Source organism: Lynx rufus, unplaced genomic scaffold, assembly GCF_022079265.1.
Source record: "Lynx rufus isolate CCGP_SWC_20201006 ecotype Redwood Valley unplaced genomic scaffold, mLynRuf1.p SCAF_24, whole genome shotgun sequence".
NCBI classification, from domain to species: Eukaryota; Metazoa; Chordata; class Mammalia; order Carnivora; family Felidae; genus Lynx; species Lynx rufus.
Window position 1 is genome coordinate 4044980 of NW_025814839.1, and position 17398 is coordinate 4062377.

Below are 17398 nucleotides of genomic sequence, written 5' to 3' on the forward strand. Positions count from 1 at the left end.
TTCCTTCGGCTTGTTATAAGTTTTGTTTGGACCACAAAAAAGGGTAAAAAGAGATGATGACATTGTAATCCATTAACTGACTTAACAACTTCTTTAGTAAAGATTTGGTGGGGATAGGAGGGCACAATGATGTTATGAATCATTTATAATTTTTCTTCCTCTTTTTATCTTTCTTTCTTTCAATTTTCCAATCATCTTGCATGCCTACCTTCTCAGGGAATATTTTCTTAAGTATTTTCTCAAGTGTATCTACATATTTCTTCTATGAGAAGAAACTATGACCCAATCTATAAGATTAACCAAATATAAAACATCTAAGAATTCTCTGATACACAATATATGAAAGTACTATGCTTTTGAACCTTAAAATATCCACTTCCCTTCAGGGCAAGACATTTTTCACTGCCCTAAGACAAAAAACAGACCAACTCAAAAGGAAAAGGTTTTTTCTTACTTTGTCTTGTATAGATGCATAATACCATGAACTATTTCAACTGATGGGTTTCCACTAAAGAACGAAATCTGGTCTGGAAGCTGTTTGGATGGAGAATCGGGAGCAGCGTTTATGCATTCTATACTTTGATCTTTACTTCTCTGTGCAGTGAGAGATGCTTCTGAAGACTTCCTTTCTTCCATTGTGGCTTTCAGCTCATCTTTCACAAATCAAAAATTAGCAGATTATAAACTGATAGGAAATAGGTGGAAGGATTCTAATTAGGTTAAAATTTTGAGTCAGAAAAATAAACTTGGACAGAGAAACTGTAATGAATTGCGGTAAGAAATGTATTTACACCATAGTCAAGTTTGGGGGATCGCCTAAACTTAAAAGCACTCTTTATCCCATAAAAATTTCATTAACACCCACAGAAACTTAAGGACGGCTCTTACATTTGGCAGCACCGTAATAAAAGCAGGCGTCTTCCATCATGTGCTCCTAAGTGGGACATTCAGGGCTATTAATTTTGAAAACAAAACCTACCAGTTCTGACCATCTTCATACTGGAGACGTAGCATACATCCAGGCTCTGGGTTGGAGGGAGCTGAAAGGGCGTGTGCGGGGGGCGGGAGACACAACATGCTTATCTAGATTCGTTCGTGATCTGCCACTAACCTAGATGGCAAGTAGCTCTCCTCACCGAATAAAGCTGTCAACCCATGTTGTTAGTATTAATTTAGGAGAAATATTTGGAGAGGCTAAAATCTGGCTTGACAACCTCAAGTAAGGCACACAGGTAGTGAAAGATAAAAGTATGCTAGAGGTCAAAATCATGGGCTCATTGAATGACATGTATAAAACAGGCAACCATGAGCTTATGTTACATGAGTTTAGGGTTTTAGAAAGCATACCTGGGTTGGACTTCATGGTCTCAATGATCATATCTGTCATTTCTCGACGACCAAGATGCTGATGTATGATTGCTGCTTTCTCCCCTGGTGACTTCCCTTCTAAAGAGGCTACAGCTGAAGCTAGTGTCTTCTTTTTGATCTCCTCATCAGACATTTCCCCGGCTAAAGAACACATGAATGATTAATATCTGATAATAAAACAAGCTCTTCTCCACTTTCAATGTATCCATCAAAAACCTTCCTTTCCCTCTCTGCTGCCCTCCCCCAAGATATTCAGATGCCTTTGTGGTGTCCATCCCAGTCACCTCTGGGGCTCCTTAGTGCCCAGCAGACAGTCAATAAACTCCCAGTGCAATAAATTGAGAAATGCAGGGTTGTCATAGTGAAATCATGCACTTTAAAGCATATCAATGAGAATAGGAGCTTTAGAGAGTTCAAGAGTGATTATGCCAAGACAAACCAACACTTTTAGTAATCTCCGGTAAAGTGAAACTGTGTTGAGCTCCAAATGAAGGTATCAAGTCCATTAATAAACAAAAATTTCAAAAACCTTTAGCAGTAGTCTTCTTAAACACCCTAGGTTAGCTTCATGCCATGCATCATACCATGAAAATCTGTGATCACGGTCTTAAATCAATGAAACACACAAAAATGGGAAAGGAGCTTGGGAGACTCGATTGAAATATCCTTAATACAAGTTCTATCAGAGCAGGAGCCAGGCCTGTTTAGCTCACCGCTGTATCCCCAGCACTTACACGACAGTGCCTAGCACACAGTGCAAGCTCTTTAAAGTTTTGTTGAATCAATGAATAACCCACTTAGAGATGTATATGTGCCTAATATCAATTAAGCTGACTTTCAGAACTCAGAGAGATCGCTTGTAGTCTTTGAAAGGTGCTTGTAACCCATTAAATCCTATTCAATTTTTAAATTGCAGCTCCAAAATTCACACACTCAAGTTAGTTTCCAAGGACACCATATCTACCTGCCCTATGTCCCCTCCTCGTGTAATACCTTTCCAAACTCTTCCTTTCCTTCACAGCTGTTTTCCCACTTGTAATTCTACAATTACTTAATAATAATTCTGCAGTACTATAATTCTGCAATTATTTAATTCATCTCTCCCCATTGAGCTGCCGGAGCCATTACAGCAGGGACCATGTCTGATTCTGCAAACAACTAAAGTTCCAGCAGATGGTGAGCATTCAGTGATTTCTTCTTGAATAACTGTTACTGTTCGGTAATTGCTTAAGGTTCAAGAAACGCAGTCATAGTTGCATTCGCCACGAAGCAGACTGTGTGGCTGGTAACGAACAGCTCAGACTCTCAAGTCCAGCTCTAAGTTAGAATCCCAGTTTTATCACCTACAGATAATTGTGGGCAAGTCATTCAACCACTGGGCTTCAGTTTCCCAATCTGTAAAAGGGGCATACCACCCATCTACGTAACAGGACTGTTGTAAAGATAATTAAAGATAACACATACAAGGTGCTTAGTACAGTGCTGGGACATAGAAAGTGTACTCATTTTAGTTATTACTATGGCTGCAGGGCGCCTAAATAGATATTCTTCCAAAGAGGAACGATTTAATTAAACCACAAACCGTCAGCATCTCTGGGATGCAGTCGCTGCCTTCACAAAGCCTAGAGGAAAGTAACTTACAAAACTTGACTCTAACCCGGGTGGAGAGGGCGACGTGCCAGGTATAAAGGGTGCCCGTGGGAAGGCACCAGGAGGGATGGGCCGGGAAGGGCTTCCCAGAGATGACATCCGGCCAATTTAGCATGGGTGGAGTAAGAGGAATCTCAACCACCTCTCAGTTTCTTCCTGAGACAAAGACCCTCGCCACCGCCTTTCCCCGGGGCTAGACGGAAGGCTGCGAGGCCGCGGGACTCACCCGCGGCGCTGAAGCCGAAGCCGGCGGGGACGGGCGAGTGTTCCGCAAGCTCCAGTCGGATGACAACCAGTGACACACTCATAGGGCAGGCGCTGGCCGGCGCGGGCCCCGGCGGGCTCAGGCGAGGCTAGGAGGCGAGCCGAGAGGCCAAGAGGTCCAGAGTCGGCAGCGCAGCCACCGCCTCAGCGCCGGCGCCGCTGCCTCGGTAGCAGCAGCTCCGCGCGCAACCAGCCGAGCCACAACAACCTTCACTTCCGCCTCCCGGCTGCCGTCGCCGACCCGCGGGGTTACGCATGCGCGGATCAGCGCGCGCTCCGATTGGATGGGGAAGCGGGCACGTGACTGGCGTGACGGCGCGGAGGTGAGTCTGCGCTCCCGGGGAGATCTCGAAGAGGTTGGGAAGGAGGAACGTTCCGAAGACTGAGGGTAGTGGCTGCCGCGTTAGGCCGATCGGTGGGTTTGCGCCCAGGCCCGAGTTTACCTACGCGAGAGGCATTGCCCTCAGCCTATTTCAGCCGACGGCGAGGGGTCCTCGGCTTCGCGAGCTCTCCGAATTGTCCGAGGAACTGTTAGCCATATGGCGAGCTCTTGCCTTTGTTATGTTTCACCACTCGCTCTAGCGCTAGTGGAGTTGTTTTGTGTTAGCCACACGTTACAGATAGGTATGCTAAAGCTCAGAGAGGTGAATCTGTTTCTCTGAAGGCGCTTGAGGAATAGGGACTCGATTGCAGTGTTTCTGACTCTGTCTAGGGCGGTGGCCTGGTTACGTGCGCGGTGCTGGAGCTAGATCTGGGCCCTACTCTCCGCCGCATCGCTTCACAAATGTTTACTGAGAGCCTAAGCACTGGTGGGGTAATGGGATATTTTCGTGAATAAGATAAACACAAATAGTTCCTGTTATGGAGTCGACCTTGATCAGTGAGTTGTGTGACCTTGAGCTAGGTGTTGCATAAAACTAGGATATTACGCAGCCGTGAGTATTAAATGAATAGAGCCTGTGGCTCTTTATCACTTTTCGTAGATTCATCTTTGTTTTCCAGTACGTCAGACTGCCTTTAGCATATAGACATTAAGACATACAGACCTACATAGCACATACATGACAGAATGCTATTCCAAGCGTATGCTATAAAGACATCTAAGATGTGTCACAGCATGTCCTGGACACATGTAGGGACGTGAACGATACATGCATATAACATGACCACATGACATATGTCTACATAGCTTGTGACTGCACGCTGTCACCTTTCAATATACTCTCTATGTCAGGGTTTCTCAATCTTTGCACTATTAACATTTTGAGTCCTGATCATTTTTTGTGGTGTGTGTGTGTGTGTGTGTGTCCTATACTTTATAGGATGTTTGCTGGCATCCTTGACCCACTAGCACTTCTCCCCCCACAAGTGGTGACAACTCACAATGTCTGGGTACATTGCCAAATGTTCCCTTAGGACCAAAATCACCCCCTGTTAAGAATTGCTGTGAAAATGCATATATGTATTCACATAGTATATGCATATAACATGCAAGATCTGTGGACTTTTTATAATTATTACAGTAGTAGATAATACTGTGCCAGGTACTAACTTGAGTGCTTTACATACTTTATTTCATGCAGTAGTAACAACAACTGCATGAAACCGTTGTATAATTATTCCCATTTACAGAGGAGGAACCTGAATCCCAGCAAGAGAAACTGGCTCAGGCTCTTACACTTATTAGTAAGTGGCTGAGCTAGAATTCATACCCAGGCAATCTGATTCTAAAGCCAACACTCAAGCCTCTTTACTAAACCATCTTAGCATGTGACAACACATACTGTGTGTGCATGTTTATAAAAGCATAAATTAAGTAGCAAATCTACATTATCATACTAATCTCATTGTTCTGAAAGTCACGGAGAAGACAAATACTCTCCGTGTTACAGAAAAAAGATGCCAGTCCCAGAGAACTAGAATCATTAGTTAGCAATGGGCAAGTTGGGCTTGTAACAGTTCTTTGTGGCTATCGGCCGTGAAACCTGTCCCCTGCCTTCCCCAATTCTCTGATTCATCCAGTTTATTCATTCTTCCAGCTCATTTATGCTGAGCACCTGCTATGTGTCTAGATGGCTGTGCTAATCCCCAGGGGATGGATATACACAAGGATGAAATATGTACAAAGATGAAACGGCAAGATACGCCTTGCCGTAAGAAGCTTACAATTACAGGAGCAGATAGGTGTGCAAACAGTTGCTGTGTAATGGGGTAAATGCTCTGGTGAAGGTATGGAGAAGAAGCAATACGAGTTAAAAAAAAAAAAAAAAAGTAGTGCCAGAGAGTGCCTGGGAAAAGAAAAAACCCCCCGGGGTGCCTGACTGGCTCAGCCGGTAGAACATGAGATTCTTGAGTTCAAGCTCCAGGTTGAGTGTGGAGCCTACTTAAAAAAAGAAAAATTTTTAAAAGAAAAGAAAAGCCTCTGCAGAGGAGGTAAAGGTAAAACTGAGGCTGTGAGGTAAAAATCAGTGGAAGTTTACCGGCAGATGAAGCAGGGAGAGATGTTACAGTCAGTGGACAGGTACCACAGCCCGGAGGGATCAGAAATCAGTGTTCTGCTGCTCTGAAGAGAGTGTTGGGAAGTGGCTAGGACAGAACCATCATCTCTAGTTGGAAGGAATAAGCAAGCTGGTCATGGGAGCATTGCCCATTCATCCATTAGTATCCTCAGTTAAGATGAAAGTCAGCCCTTCAGGCCCCAGAGACACTTTTCATCTCTGTTAAGCCCTGACACAAAACATTTTGACGCTTTTAGTAGCCTATAAATAAACTCCTTCCATCATAAACTTTGGCCTTGGCATAGGAACATAAGTAAAACTGAAAATGCAAATCAATCTTTAAGATTTTCATTTCAAAATTCCACCCCCCACCCCCAGTTCAGCAAATGTCCAGTTACAGGAAAAACACATTGTATCATCTTGAAGATTTACTGCTTAAGAATCCTCTCTTTAGAGTCTTACATAGCTTGTTGAATCCTTATGGAGGCACTGAAGTGGCTCCCGTAAATTTACAGACTGTTTTACCAACGTTTTGTTCAAACCTGATTTTTAATAAGCTTTTAAACTATAGAAAAAGCATACACACAAAAAGTGTAAAGATTTTCATGAGAAACTGACAGCAAATAGAATTTGCTTTAATTATTTAAAAAAAATTTTTTTAATGTTTGTTTATTTTTGAGACAGAGAGAGACAGAGTGCAAGTGGGGGAGGGGCAGAGAGAGAGGGAGACACAGAATCGGAAACAGGCTCCAGGCTCTGAGCTGTCAGCACAGAGCCCGATGCGGGGCTTGAACCCACGAACCGTGAGATCACGACCTGAGCCGAAGTCGGACGCTTAACCAACTGAGCCACCCAGGCGCCCCTGCTTTAATTATTTTTTTACCCTAGCTTTTTATTTCAGACATACAGAAAAGTTGAAAGAATATTACACTGTGTCTAGATGCTATATAAGAGTGACCTCTCATATGCTTTTCATCATCTGCCTTTCACCTAAATAGACCAATAACATTTTGCCATATTTGGATTATCTCTATACCTATATATGTGTAAGTTTATATACATATGTATATGTTATATGTATATGATTCCCCCCCCCCCGAACTTTTTGACAGTACGTTTAGAAAAGAAGCAAATGGGGGCTCCTGGGTGGCTCAGTCCATTGAGCATCTGACTTAAGCTCACGTCATGATCTTGTGGTTCGTGAGTTCAAGCCCCACATTGGGCTTGCTGCTGTCAGCACAGAGCCTGCTTCAAATCCTCTGTCCCTCTCTCTCTCTCTCTCTGCTTCTCCCCCGCTTGCACTCTCTCAAAAATAAATAAAACATTAAAAAAAAGAGGCAAATGGAGAACAGTTAGGAGCCTATTGCAGCGAAGTGTAGGAGGGCTGCTGGAGTGATGGAGGCACCGTAAGTGCCAGGAGGAGGTAAGTACTGGGTATCCTTTTACTGACTTCTCATGTGTCTTTTCTGGTAGCCAGAAGAGGTTTCATGAAGGAAGTGATAGGTCAACTAGAGCCTAAAGGACAATTTGGAATTAGCCAGGTAACAGGTGGAAAGGAGCAGTCCAGGGCAAGGAAACAGCATAGGCCAAGGTGTAGTAGCTGGAGGAGAACATCATGGGTCTGAGGAAGCGGCATGTAGATTTGCATGTCCACATCATCTGGATTAAGGTTAAAAGAGAGTTGCTACCCAAAGTCGGGGGCAGATCTAGAGGGCCTCTTGAGGAAGGTTAAAGAGTTTGTCTTGAGGGCAGTGGGGGAGCCACTGAAAATGTTATTTTATGTATTTATTTTTTTAATGTTTATTTATTTTGAGAGAGAGAGAGAGAGGAGAGAAAATCCCGAGCAGGCTCCACGATCAGTGCAGAGCCCAATGCAGGGCTCGATCTCATGGTTGTGAGATCATGACCTGAGCTGAAATCGAGAGTTGGACGCTTAATCGACTGAGCCACCCAGGCATCCTGCCATTGAAATTTTTATTTTATTAAAAAAATTTTTTTAATCTTTATTTTTGAGAGAGAGACAGAGTGTGAGCAGGGAGGAAGAGAGAGGGAGACACAGAATTCAAAGCAGGCTCCAGGCTCTGAGCTGTCAGCACAGAGCCCCATGTGGGGCTTGAACTCACAGAGTGCGAGATCGTGACCTGAGCCAAAGTCAGATGCGCAACTGACTGAGCCACCCAGGTGCTCCACTACCATTGAAAATTTTAAGTGGCATTAGGAGGTGGCCACGTTTACAGTTTTGAAAGAGCACTCTTACTCTGTTTGAAGAGTGAAGAATGAAGAGGGGGTTTGAGAAGAGGCAGGGGAACCTGTTAAGCTGTTGCAATGATCTGTGGGCAAGTTCATCGGTGGGTAGTAAGTGGAGAGAGGTAGACAGCGGCTTTCAGGAGGAAGACTTGACAGTACAGAGCATCTGGTTTTGCCCAGGTGGGGGACTGGGAGAAGTCAGGGGTGAATCCCAGTTTTCTAGCTTGAGCAGGTAGCTGAATGGTGGAGCCCTTTACTGAGCTAAGGAACTGAGAAAAAGGAGGAGTCAGGGAGGGTTCAGTTCTGGTTGTGGTTTGAAGTGTTTGCTGGAGATCAGTGGAGATGCCAAGTTGGCACACCTGAGCTCTAAGATGGTGGACTGGACTGGGGGCAACGAAGGCGAGCTGTGCCCTGTGTCTTCTCCTGCAGTCTTGGCCTCAACATGTACATAAGATGGTTCTTCCAGTTGTCACAACTCCAGCAGCCTCGGAGGGCAGCCTTCCTGAAGCACATCCAGGGCAAGCACCGGGGAGCCAGGCACTGGACACATTCTGGAGGCGGCCCCTACAGAGCGGTGATTTTTGATATGGGTGGAGTTCTCATTCCTTCTCCAGGGAGAGTGGCTGCAGGTGAGCTCTTTATTCTATTTTACTTTTGGAGACTAGGCTGGGGGTGGAGGGGAATGAAGTGAGGCAAGGGGAGACAGAGGAAGATTTGGGCAGAGGGAGATACTCTGGCTCTTAAATCAAATTCCAAGCACCACTTTGTGGCTGAGTATTTTGAGTAAATTATTCAACTTCTCTGAGTCTTTATTTTCATTTTGTTATCAAATTAAGGCTAATAGGGGTGCCTGGGTGGTTCAGTAGATTGAGTGTCTGACTCTTGGTTTCGGCTCAGGTCATGATCTGATGGTTCATGACATTGAGCCTGGCATTGGGCTCTGTCTCTCAAAATAAATAAATAAAATTTAAATTAAGGCTAATTATGGTACTTACCTCTTTGGGATTTGGGGAGAGTTGAATGAAATGATTACAGAAGACACTTGCGTAGCACAGTGAGTGCTTATCTCAACTTAAATTCCCAATTCATGATAGGCTGCCATTGTTATTGTTGTTATTGGTATTGGTAGAATTTAACTGCCTTTCTCTGAGAACTGTGCTGCTTGCCTGAGAAACCTGCTTTATGTCCTTCAAGATCAAACCTCTAGTCTCTGATCCTTTATCAGCCCCTCCTGGTTTACTTTTTTCCTTACTCAGTTCAACTGACTTGCATTGGATTAATTTTTTTTTTTTTACATTTATTTATTTTTGAGAGACAGAGAGACAGAGCGCAAGCTGGGGAGGGGCAGAGAGAGAGAAGGAGACATAGAATCAGAAGCAGGCTTTAGGCTCCGAGCTGTCAGCAGCACAGAGCCTGACACGGAGCTGGAACCCACGAACCGTGAGATCATGACCTAAGCCGAAGTCGGACGCTTAACCGACTGAGCCACCCAGGCGCCCCGCATTGGATTAATTTTGGCCTCAAGTGTTAGGAAACCTAACAGAACAGTGACCGAAACAAGATCAAAGTTTCTTTCTTTGGCACATGAAAGCTCAGGTGTGTGGTAGGGGGCTAGTATGTTGCTCGGTGATATCAGGCACTCAGGTTGTGTCTATTGTATTGCTCTGCTGCAAATACTCTTCATTTTCAGTTTCACCTCCTGATCTATCTTGGCTGCATTACCTCCTGCCATCACATTCTCATTCCAGCCAGCAGGAATAAAAAAGGGCCAAAGAGCTGACCTCTATGGTAGCTGGTTGGGCAATTCTCCATGCTAAACCAACCCAAGTACAGGTTTTATATGTCCCTGGGTAAAAAAAAATTACTATTGACCTTAAACATGAAACAGTTATTTAACCAGCAAAAATGAGTTTGGGAATAGCGGAGAATTGCAATTTGGGACAAGCTAGCTTTGGTCAAAACCATAGGCTAGTCCAACAAACAAAGGAGAGGAACATTTTATGGAGAAGGAGGAGGAAGTTGGGAGGGCTTGTTTTGAACAAAAGTCCACTGGAGAAAGACAGGAGTTCATGGTGATGATGGTTTCTCATTAGCCGAGCTGGTGGGGTAGTCAGTTCAGCATACATCTTTTTTCCTGTTGGGGCCAGTAATTCACCATCCTTTCCTGTTGGAGATTCTTCTGTTGGTGTCTGTCATTGACGGAGTTGGAAGGGCATGCGAGCTCCCCCTTCTGGCGTCCTGACTTCATTTTAGTGAGGTTTTCCTTTTCACGTTACCCAGCTAAGCAAACTGACTTGGTGAGCAATTTTTTAGCTCCTGCTGCAGCTGGTCCCTCAGCCTCCCTATTCCTCTACTCATATTCCTCTGGCATTTGCCACAGGGTTGTTCCAACCTCCCAGCAGTCTCCTACTCCCCCCACCCAAGCCTTCATACTTGGAAGACAGCTGAATCTCTTCTTTTACAGAAAACAAAGATCACTGGACAGGAGTCTTCTTAGCTTTCTCCAGAATATCTTGAGAACCTGTTCGCTTCACTCCCTCTGCTTCGGCCCAGGTTCAGGACCCTACCGTCTCCTACCTGCACCATCACATGAACCTCCTAACTCTTCTCTCTGCCTCTGGCCCTCTGGGTTTTGTACCACCTTCCATGCAGCCCCCAGAGTTACGTTTCTGAGATGCAGATCCCATCCCTTCCCTCCCTTGCTTCAAATCCTCGAGTGCCTGTGCTTTGTCCCTTAGATTAAGCCCAGAAGCTTTCGCTTGGTATTCAAGGCCTCTTGCAAATTAGCCCTCGTGTCCATGTACCATAGCATTTCCCACATTTCAGCCTCTGTGGACTGCTTGATGTTCTTTTTTTTTTTTTTTTTTCAACGTTTATTTATTTTTGGGACAGAGAGAGACAGAGCATGAACGGGGAGGGGCAGAGAGAGAGGGAGACACAGAATCGGAAACAGGCTCCAGGCTCTGAGCCATCAGCCCAGAGCCTGACGCGGGGCTTGAACTCCCGGACCGCGAGATCGTGACCTGGCTGAAGTCGGACGCTTAACCGACTGCGCCACCCAGGCGCCCCTGCTTGATGTTCTTTAAATTTGCCAAACACCTTTACACTCCTGTGTCTTTGCAAGTTCTCTCCCCTCTGCTGGCAGCCACCCTTCCCTGCCTCCTCTGCCTGTTCAAATCCTACTTGTACTTTTGATGGTGACCTAAACAGCATATTACTTGGCACAGTGCCTGGAGTATTTTGCACACTCAATAAATCTTGTGGTGGTTATTAATATTGATTTTAAGGCTTCTTGGGGCACCTGGGTGACTCAGTTGGTTAAGTGTCCAACTTTGGTTTGGGTCATGATCTCATAGTTTGTGGGTTCAAGCCCTGCATTGGGCTCTGCACTAACAGTGCAGAGCCTGCTTGGGATTTTCTCTGTCTCCCTCTCTCTGCCCGTACCCTGTGCATGTTCATGTGCGCGCTCTCTCTCTCTCCCCCTCTCTTAAAAATAAATAAACTTAAAAAACAAACAAACAAACAACTACAAAAAAAACGACTTCTTTTCTGTGAAAGCCTCTCTGACCTCCTCCCTGGGTAGAGTGTCCCTGTCTAGCATGTTCCCAGGTCAGTTCATCCTTTATCAAGGTGTGTTTTAGGTAGGAAGCTTTTTCTATAAAGGGTTAAGTAGGCTTTGCAAGCCACACAATCTGTCACAATTGCTCAATTCTCCTGCTGGAGCAAGAAAACAGTGATAGACAGTAGTACATGAATACAAAAGCAGATAGGAGACAGATTTGGTTCCCAGGCCGTATTTTGCATATCCTTGGTCTAGTTTATACACCTGTGTGGTATTCCATTCTATGAATGTATCAACGTTGATGTAACAAGCGATTTACTAACATGTGTTTAAATTCCTGGCTCTTTTCATCATGAGCAATTCTACACAAACAGCCTTGTTCATAATCTTTGCTGACTTTTATAAATATATATGTGGGAGAAATTCCTAGAAGTGGAATTACTACATCAAACGTATATTTAAAATTTTGCTCTCCATAGAGGTTGTCCTTCTTTCCACTCCCATCAACAGTCTACAAGAGTGCCAGTTTCCTTACATGCTTGCCAATTCTGAGACCATAAAAAATGTTACACATTTTAGTTCTCAAATTAAATAAGTAGGATTATTTGGATTGAGCTTTAAGTCTTGCTATTCTCAAAGAACATGTATCAAATTAGTAACATTGATTATCTCTAAGGGAGATTGCTTGTCATTTAACTTTCTTTTTTATACTTTCTATATTGTCAAATATTTTCAATGCACAGGCCCTACTTTATCAAAACAAAATAAATGTGTAAAGTATATTATGTCTTAGAAATACTCATGATTGCTACATATATATTTGCCCCATAGCAGCTATATTTTAGAAAGAAAACACACAACCTGGTACAAGAAAAAGCAGCCTCTGTCCAAAGACTCCCTGTACACACAAATGCTGATCCATCCACTGCCTGAACTTCTTATGGATAGAAATCGTCTTTAGGGGCGCCTGGGTGGCTCAGTTGGTTGAGCATCCAACTCTTGATTTTGGCTCAGGTCATGATCTTACGGGTTCATGAGTTCCAGCCCTATGTCGGGCTCTGTGCTTACAGTGTGGAGCCTGGTTAAGATTCTCTCTCTCTCGGGGCGCCTGGGTGGCGCAGTCGGTTAAGCGTCCGACTTCAGCCAGGTCACGATCTCGCGGTCCGTGAGTTCGAGCCCCGCGTCAGGCTCTGGGCTGATGGCTCAGAGCCTGGAGCCTGTTTCTGATTCTGTGTCTCCCTCTCTCTCTGCCCCTCCCCCGTTCATGCTCTGTCTCTCTCTGTCCCAAAAATAAATAAACGTTGAAAAAAAAAAAAAAGATTCTCTCTGTCTCTCTCTCTCTGTCTCTCTCTCTCCCTCTCTCTCTGCCCCTCCCCCTCTTACACTCTCTCTGTCTCTCAAAATAAATAAATAAGCTTAAAAAAAAAAGAGGGGCGCTTGGGTGGCTCAGTTGGTTGAGCATCCAACTCTTGATTTTGGCTCAGGTCATGATCTTACTGTTCATGAGTTCGAGCCCTGTGTCGGGCTCTGTGCTGACAGTGTGGAGCCTGCCTGGGATTCTCTCTCTGTCTCTGCCCCTTGCTCGCACTCTCCTTCCACCCCTCAAGAATAAAAATAAACATTAAAAAAAAAAGGAAAATTTCTTCTTTATTCCGCAAAGACCGCATCCCCCAAGTGAATGTTTCAGCGTAGCAGTTCTGGTGCCACAGAGGATGACTCCAGTTTACAAAATGAAGGGCCTGTTTTGGTGTGCTGTCCGAACGTGGCTTATTACGCTTGTGTTTTCTTACTACGTGCCACGAGTGTATGAGCGACCTGAGGTACGTGAGGCAGCTGATGAGAGCAGGGAAGAAAATGCATAATGCAGTGTCCAGAGTCATGTCAAGTAGAGAGAGGGTAAGGACCTGATGCTTAACAGCAGTGTCCCCTCCATATCACTGTTGCCTTGGGGTCTAAGGCCGAGATTTTGCGTTTCCTCAGTTTCTCCTAATTCCCGTGAGAATCCCCCCCCCCCCCCCGGCACCACAGCAGCGTCACAGGGACTGGTGGTAATTCCCCTGAGCTTTCCAAACCCCAGCCATCTCTGAATTGTATTTCACTTACTGCAAATTTTAATTCCTATAGAATGGGAGCTACAAAATGATATCCCTCCTGGAACTATACTGCAGGCCTTTATCTCAGGTGGTGAAAAGGGGCCCTGGATGAAATTTATGAGGGGAGAGATAACAACAGAGGATTTCTTACAGCAATTCGGGAGACTCTGCTCTGAAATCGTGAGTGATAAACATACTTGAATTTACATATTCTTTCTGCCTAGAGTTTGGGTGCAATACTCAGCTATTAAGTTGGTTAAACTGCAAATAAGTGAAAACCTAATAATCCATTTGAATTAAAAAAACTTTTTAAATTTATTCATTTGGGAGAGAGAGAAAGAGAACAAGCAAGGGAGGGGCACAAAAGGAGGGGGTCTGAGGATCCAAAGCAGGCTGTGTGCTGACAGCAGAGAGCTCGATGTGGAGCTTGAATTTACAAGCCATGAGATCATGACCTGAGTTGGGACTCTTAACCGACTGAGCCACCCAGGTGCCCCGCCATTTCTAAGTTTTTAATGCATTTCTTCCATCTCCAGATACTGAACTTGAACTACATATATCTAAAAGTATGTGCCTCCCCCACTCATGCTCTGTGTCTCTTTTTCAAAAACAAACATTAAAAAAAATCTTTAGGGGCGCCTGGGTGGCGCAGTCGGTTAAGCGTCCGACTTCAGCCAGGTCACGATCTCGCGGTCCGTGAGTTCGAGCCCCGCGTCGGGCTCTGGGCTGATGGCTCAGAGCCTGGAGCCTGTTTCCGATTCTGTGTCTCCCTCTCTCTCTGCCCCTCCCCCGTTCATGCTCTGTCTCTCTCTGTCCCAAAAATAAATAAACGTTGAAAAAAAAAAATTAAAAAAAAAAAAATAAATAAAAAAAATCTTTAAATGAATGTACATAATGCCGCTCAACTGCACACTTAAAGTGGTCGAAATAGTACATTGTATGTGATGTATGTTTTTTTAAAGATTTTATTATTTTTTTGTGTTTGTGAGAGAGAGAGAGAGACAGAGCATGAGCAGGGGAGGGGCAGAGAGAGAGGGAGACACAGAATCCAAAGCAGGCTCCAGGCTCTGAGCTGTCAGCACACAGCCTGACACAGGGTTTGAACTCCTGCACCCCGAGATCATGACCTAAGCCAATGTTGGATGCTTAATTGACTGAGTCACCCAACTGCCCCTATGTTACGTATATTTTACCACAATTTCAAATAGGTTTATAAAACTTTGTGCTAAGTGAAAGAAAGAAGTCAGTCAAAAAGACCACATAATGTATGACTCCATTGATATGAAATCAATAGAAATAGAAACTTAGATTAGTGATTTTCTAGGACTGAGAGTATTGGGAATGGGGGGTAGAATGGAACATGACTGCCAATATATATGGAGTTTCTTTTCAAGGTGATGAAAATGTTCTAAAATTGATTGTGGTGATGGTTACACAACTGTGAATATATTAAAAATTTTGAATTGTACAGTTTATGGGTGAATTGTGTGGTATGTGAATTGTATCTCGAGAAAGTTGTTCCGTAGTGTGTATGTGTGTGTTTGTATAAAAGAGCAGACCTGCCTTTGCAAATGTTTGAAACATGGTAACAGTTTCCAAAACCCACATAGATTGAATTTAAAAATGAAAAATGGGTCAGAAGCTGAAGTTCACAATACAAAATCATTACATGTCTTCTGGATCATTAAGAATTAAATTGTAGGGGCGTCTGGGTGGCTCAGTCGGTTAAGTGTTTCACTCTGTTTCAGCTCAGGTCATGATCTCACAGTTCATGAGTTCGAGCCCTGCATTGAGCTCTGTGCTGACAGTGCAGAGCCTACTTGGGATTCTCTCTCTGCGTGTGTGTGTTCTCTGTCTCAAAATAAATAAATTTTTAAAAAAGAATGAGGGGCGCCTGGGTGGCGCAGTCGGTTAAGCGTCCGACTTCAGCCAGGTCACGATCTCGCGGTCCGCGAGTTCGAGCCCCGCGTCGGGCTCTGGGCTGATGGCTCAGAGCCTGGAGCCTGTTTCCGATTCTGTGTCTCCCTCTCTCTCTGCCCCTCCCCCGTTCATGCTCTGTCTCTCTCTGTCCCAAAAATAAATAAACGTTGAAAAAAAAAATTTTAAAAAAGAATGAAATGATACCTGCTTAATATACTTTTAGCTTAAGTTGTCCTTGGATATTCTGATGCTCTTTAAAATTGCCAATCCATGGGGTGCCTGGGTGGCTCAGTCAGTTAAGCATCTAACTCTGGATCTCAGCTCAGGTTATGATCTCACAGTTTGTGGGTTTGAGCCCCACACTGGTCTCTGTGCTGACAGTTCAGAGCCTGGGAACCTACTTCAAATTCTGTGTGTGTGTCTCTTTCTGCCCCCCACCCCCACCCCACTTGTGCACGCGCCCTCTCTCTCTCTCTCAAAAACAAATACGTAAACATTTAAAAATAAATAAGTAAAATTGCCAATCCATGACTGAAATAAAGAATTCATTTAACTGGACTATTGATATAAATAGCTCCATTCCCTCACCACTGTCACCTGAAGTTACTTTTTACAACCTTGTATGTGAAGTTCTGCACCGGGGCTGAGGGACAATTCCTTTAGGTAGCAAATCAAACAAGGTAGCAGTAGGAAGACAGGAAGCCGTGTTTTTCTCTGTTGGTCATAAGCTGTTCCTCCTACTCTTAATTATTGCTGCCTCTCCTTTCCCCTCCCCCATTTTTAGTCAAAGACCTCCGTACCTGTGGGCTCCTTTTTCTCCCTGCTGACCAGTGAGCAAGTGGTGAAGCAGTTCCCAGTGATGACTGAGGCCATAACTCAAATTCGGGCAAAAGGCCTTCGGACTGCAGTCTTGAGCAATAATTTTTATCTTCCCAACGGGAAAAGCTTTTTGCCCCTGGACCGGAAACAGTTTGATGTGGTAAGCTTGAAGTAATCCAAAACTATCAAAACAGAGTCTCTGTCCTTGCTTTAGGATGCATCATTAAACATTGCCTCGTAGCAGGTCTTGAGTGAATGGGTTTCCTTAGTCAGTCTAACTTGACTAAATTAGACTTAGACCTAACAGGATGAAAAGAGGACTTCTAAAACATCTCTGAGCTCTCAGCAAGGTCCAGTGTTTATGGTCTTTGATAACTGGTTGAAACCTCAGCTTTAGAGACTCTTTCATGTTCTGGGTTTGAACCTTATTCGTCACATAACTCACAAACTTCCGTCAGCCCTCACATCTAAAGGGACCTTTGACCTTATCTCTTCAAAGACCAACCATGTTGGGGTGTCTAGGTGGCTCAGTGAGCAGAGTGTACAACTCTTGATCCCAGGATCGTGAGTTTGAGTCCCAGATTGGGTGTAGAGATAACTTAAGTAAATATTTTTTAAAAAGAAAAAAAAAAAAAGACCAGTGATGTTACCCTTTATTTCTGTGGCATTAATCCTGAGACCAGTGCTATCCAATAAAACTTACTGCAGTAATGGAAATGTCCAATATGGTTGTTTCTAGTCACATATGGCTATTAAGCCCTTGAAATGTGGCTGGTGTCACTAACAACTGAATTTTATTTCATTTTTATTAGTTTAAATGTAAATAATCACATATAGCTGGTGGTTACTATATTGGATAGCCCAGTGCTAGACCATCAAACTGCCCTGAGAACATACTGAATGAAAGATGGTCTTCTGTGCCAGTAGGTTACTCCTATAAACGATTCCCCATTTCCCCAAGAGAGAAATAGCTTATC

General features: G+C 44.2%; 2 protein-coding genes across 2 annotated transcripts in view; one reads left to right on the forward strand and one right to left on the reverse strand.

The window, feature by feature from the left end:
- The window catches only part of BRAP (BRCA1 associated protein), a 28506-nt gene extending 25053 nt beyond the window's left edge, over positions 1–3453 (reverse strand). The window contains exons 1-3 of the mRNA XM_047088071.1: positions 3245–3453; positions 1348–1509; positions 455–653 (exon numbers count right to left, since the gene is read on the reverse strand). Coding sequence (XP_046944027.1) covers positions 455–653; positions 1348–1509; positions 3245–3326 — 443 coding nt within the window. The 5' untranslated portion in view covers positions 3327–3453. The remainder of the gene's footprint in view (positions 1–454; positions 654–1347; positions 1510–3244) is intronic.
- Positions 3454–3614: 161 nt separating this feature from the next.
- ACAD10 (acyl-CoA dehydrogenase family member 10) overlaps positions 3615–17398 on the forward strand; it is a 42922-nt gene continuing 29138 nt past the window's right edge. The window contains exons 1-4 of the mRNA XM_047088362.1: positions 3615–3697; positions 8457–8656; positions 13714–13862; positions 16387–16581. Coding sequence (XP_046944318.1) covers positions 8470–8656; positions 13714–13862; positions 16387–16581 — 531 coding nt within the window. The 5' untranslated portion in view covers positions 3615–3697; positions 8457–8469. The remainder of the gene's footprint in view (positions 3698–8456; positions 8657–13713; positions 13863–16386; positions 16582–17398) is intronic.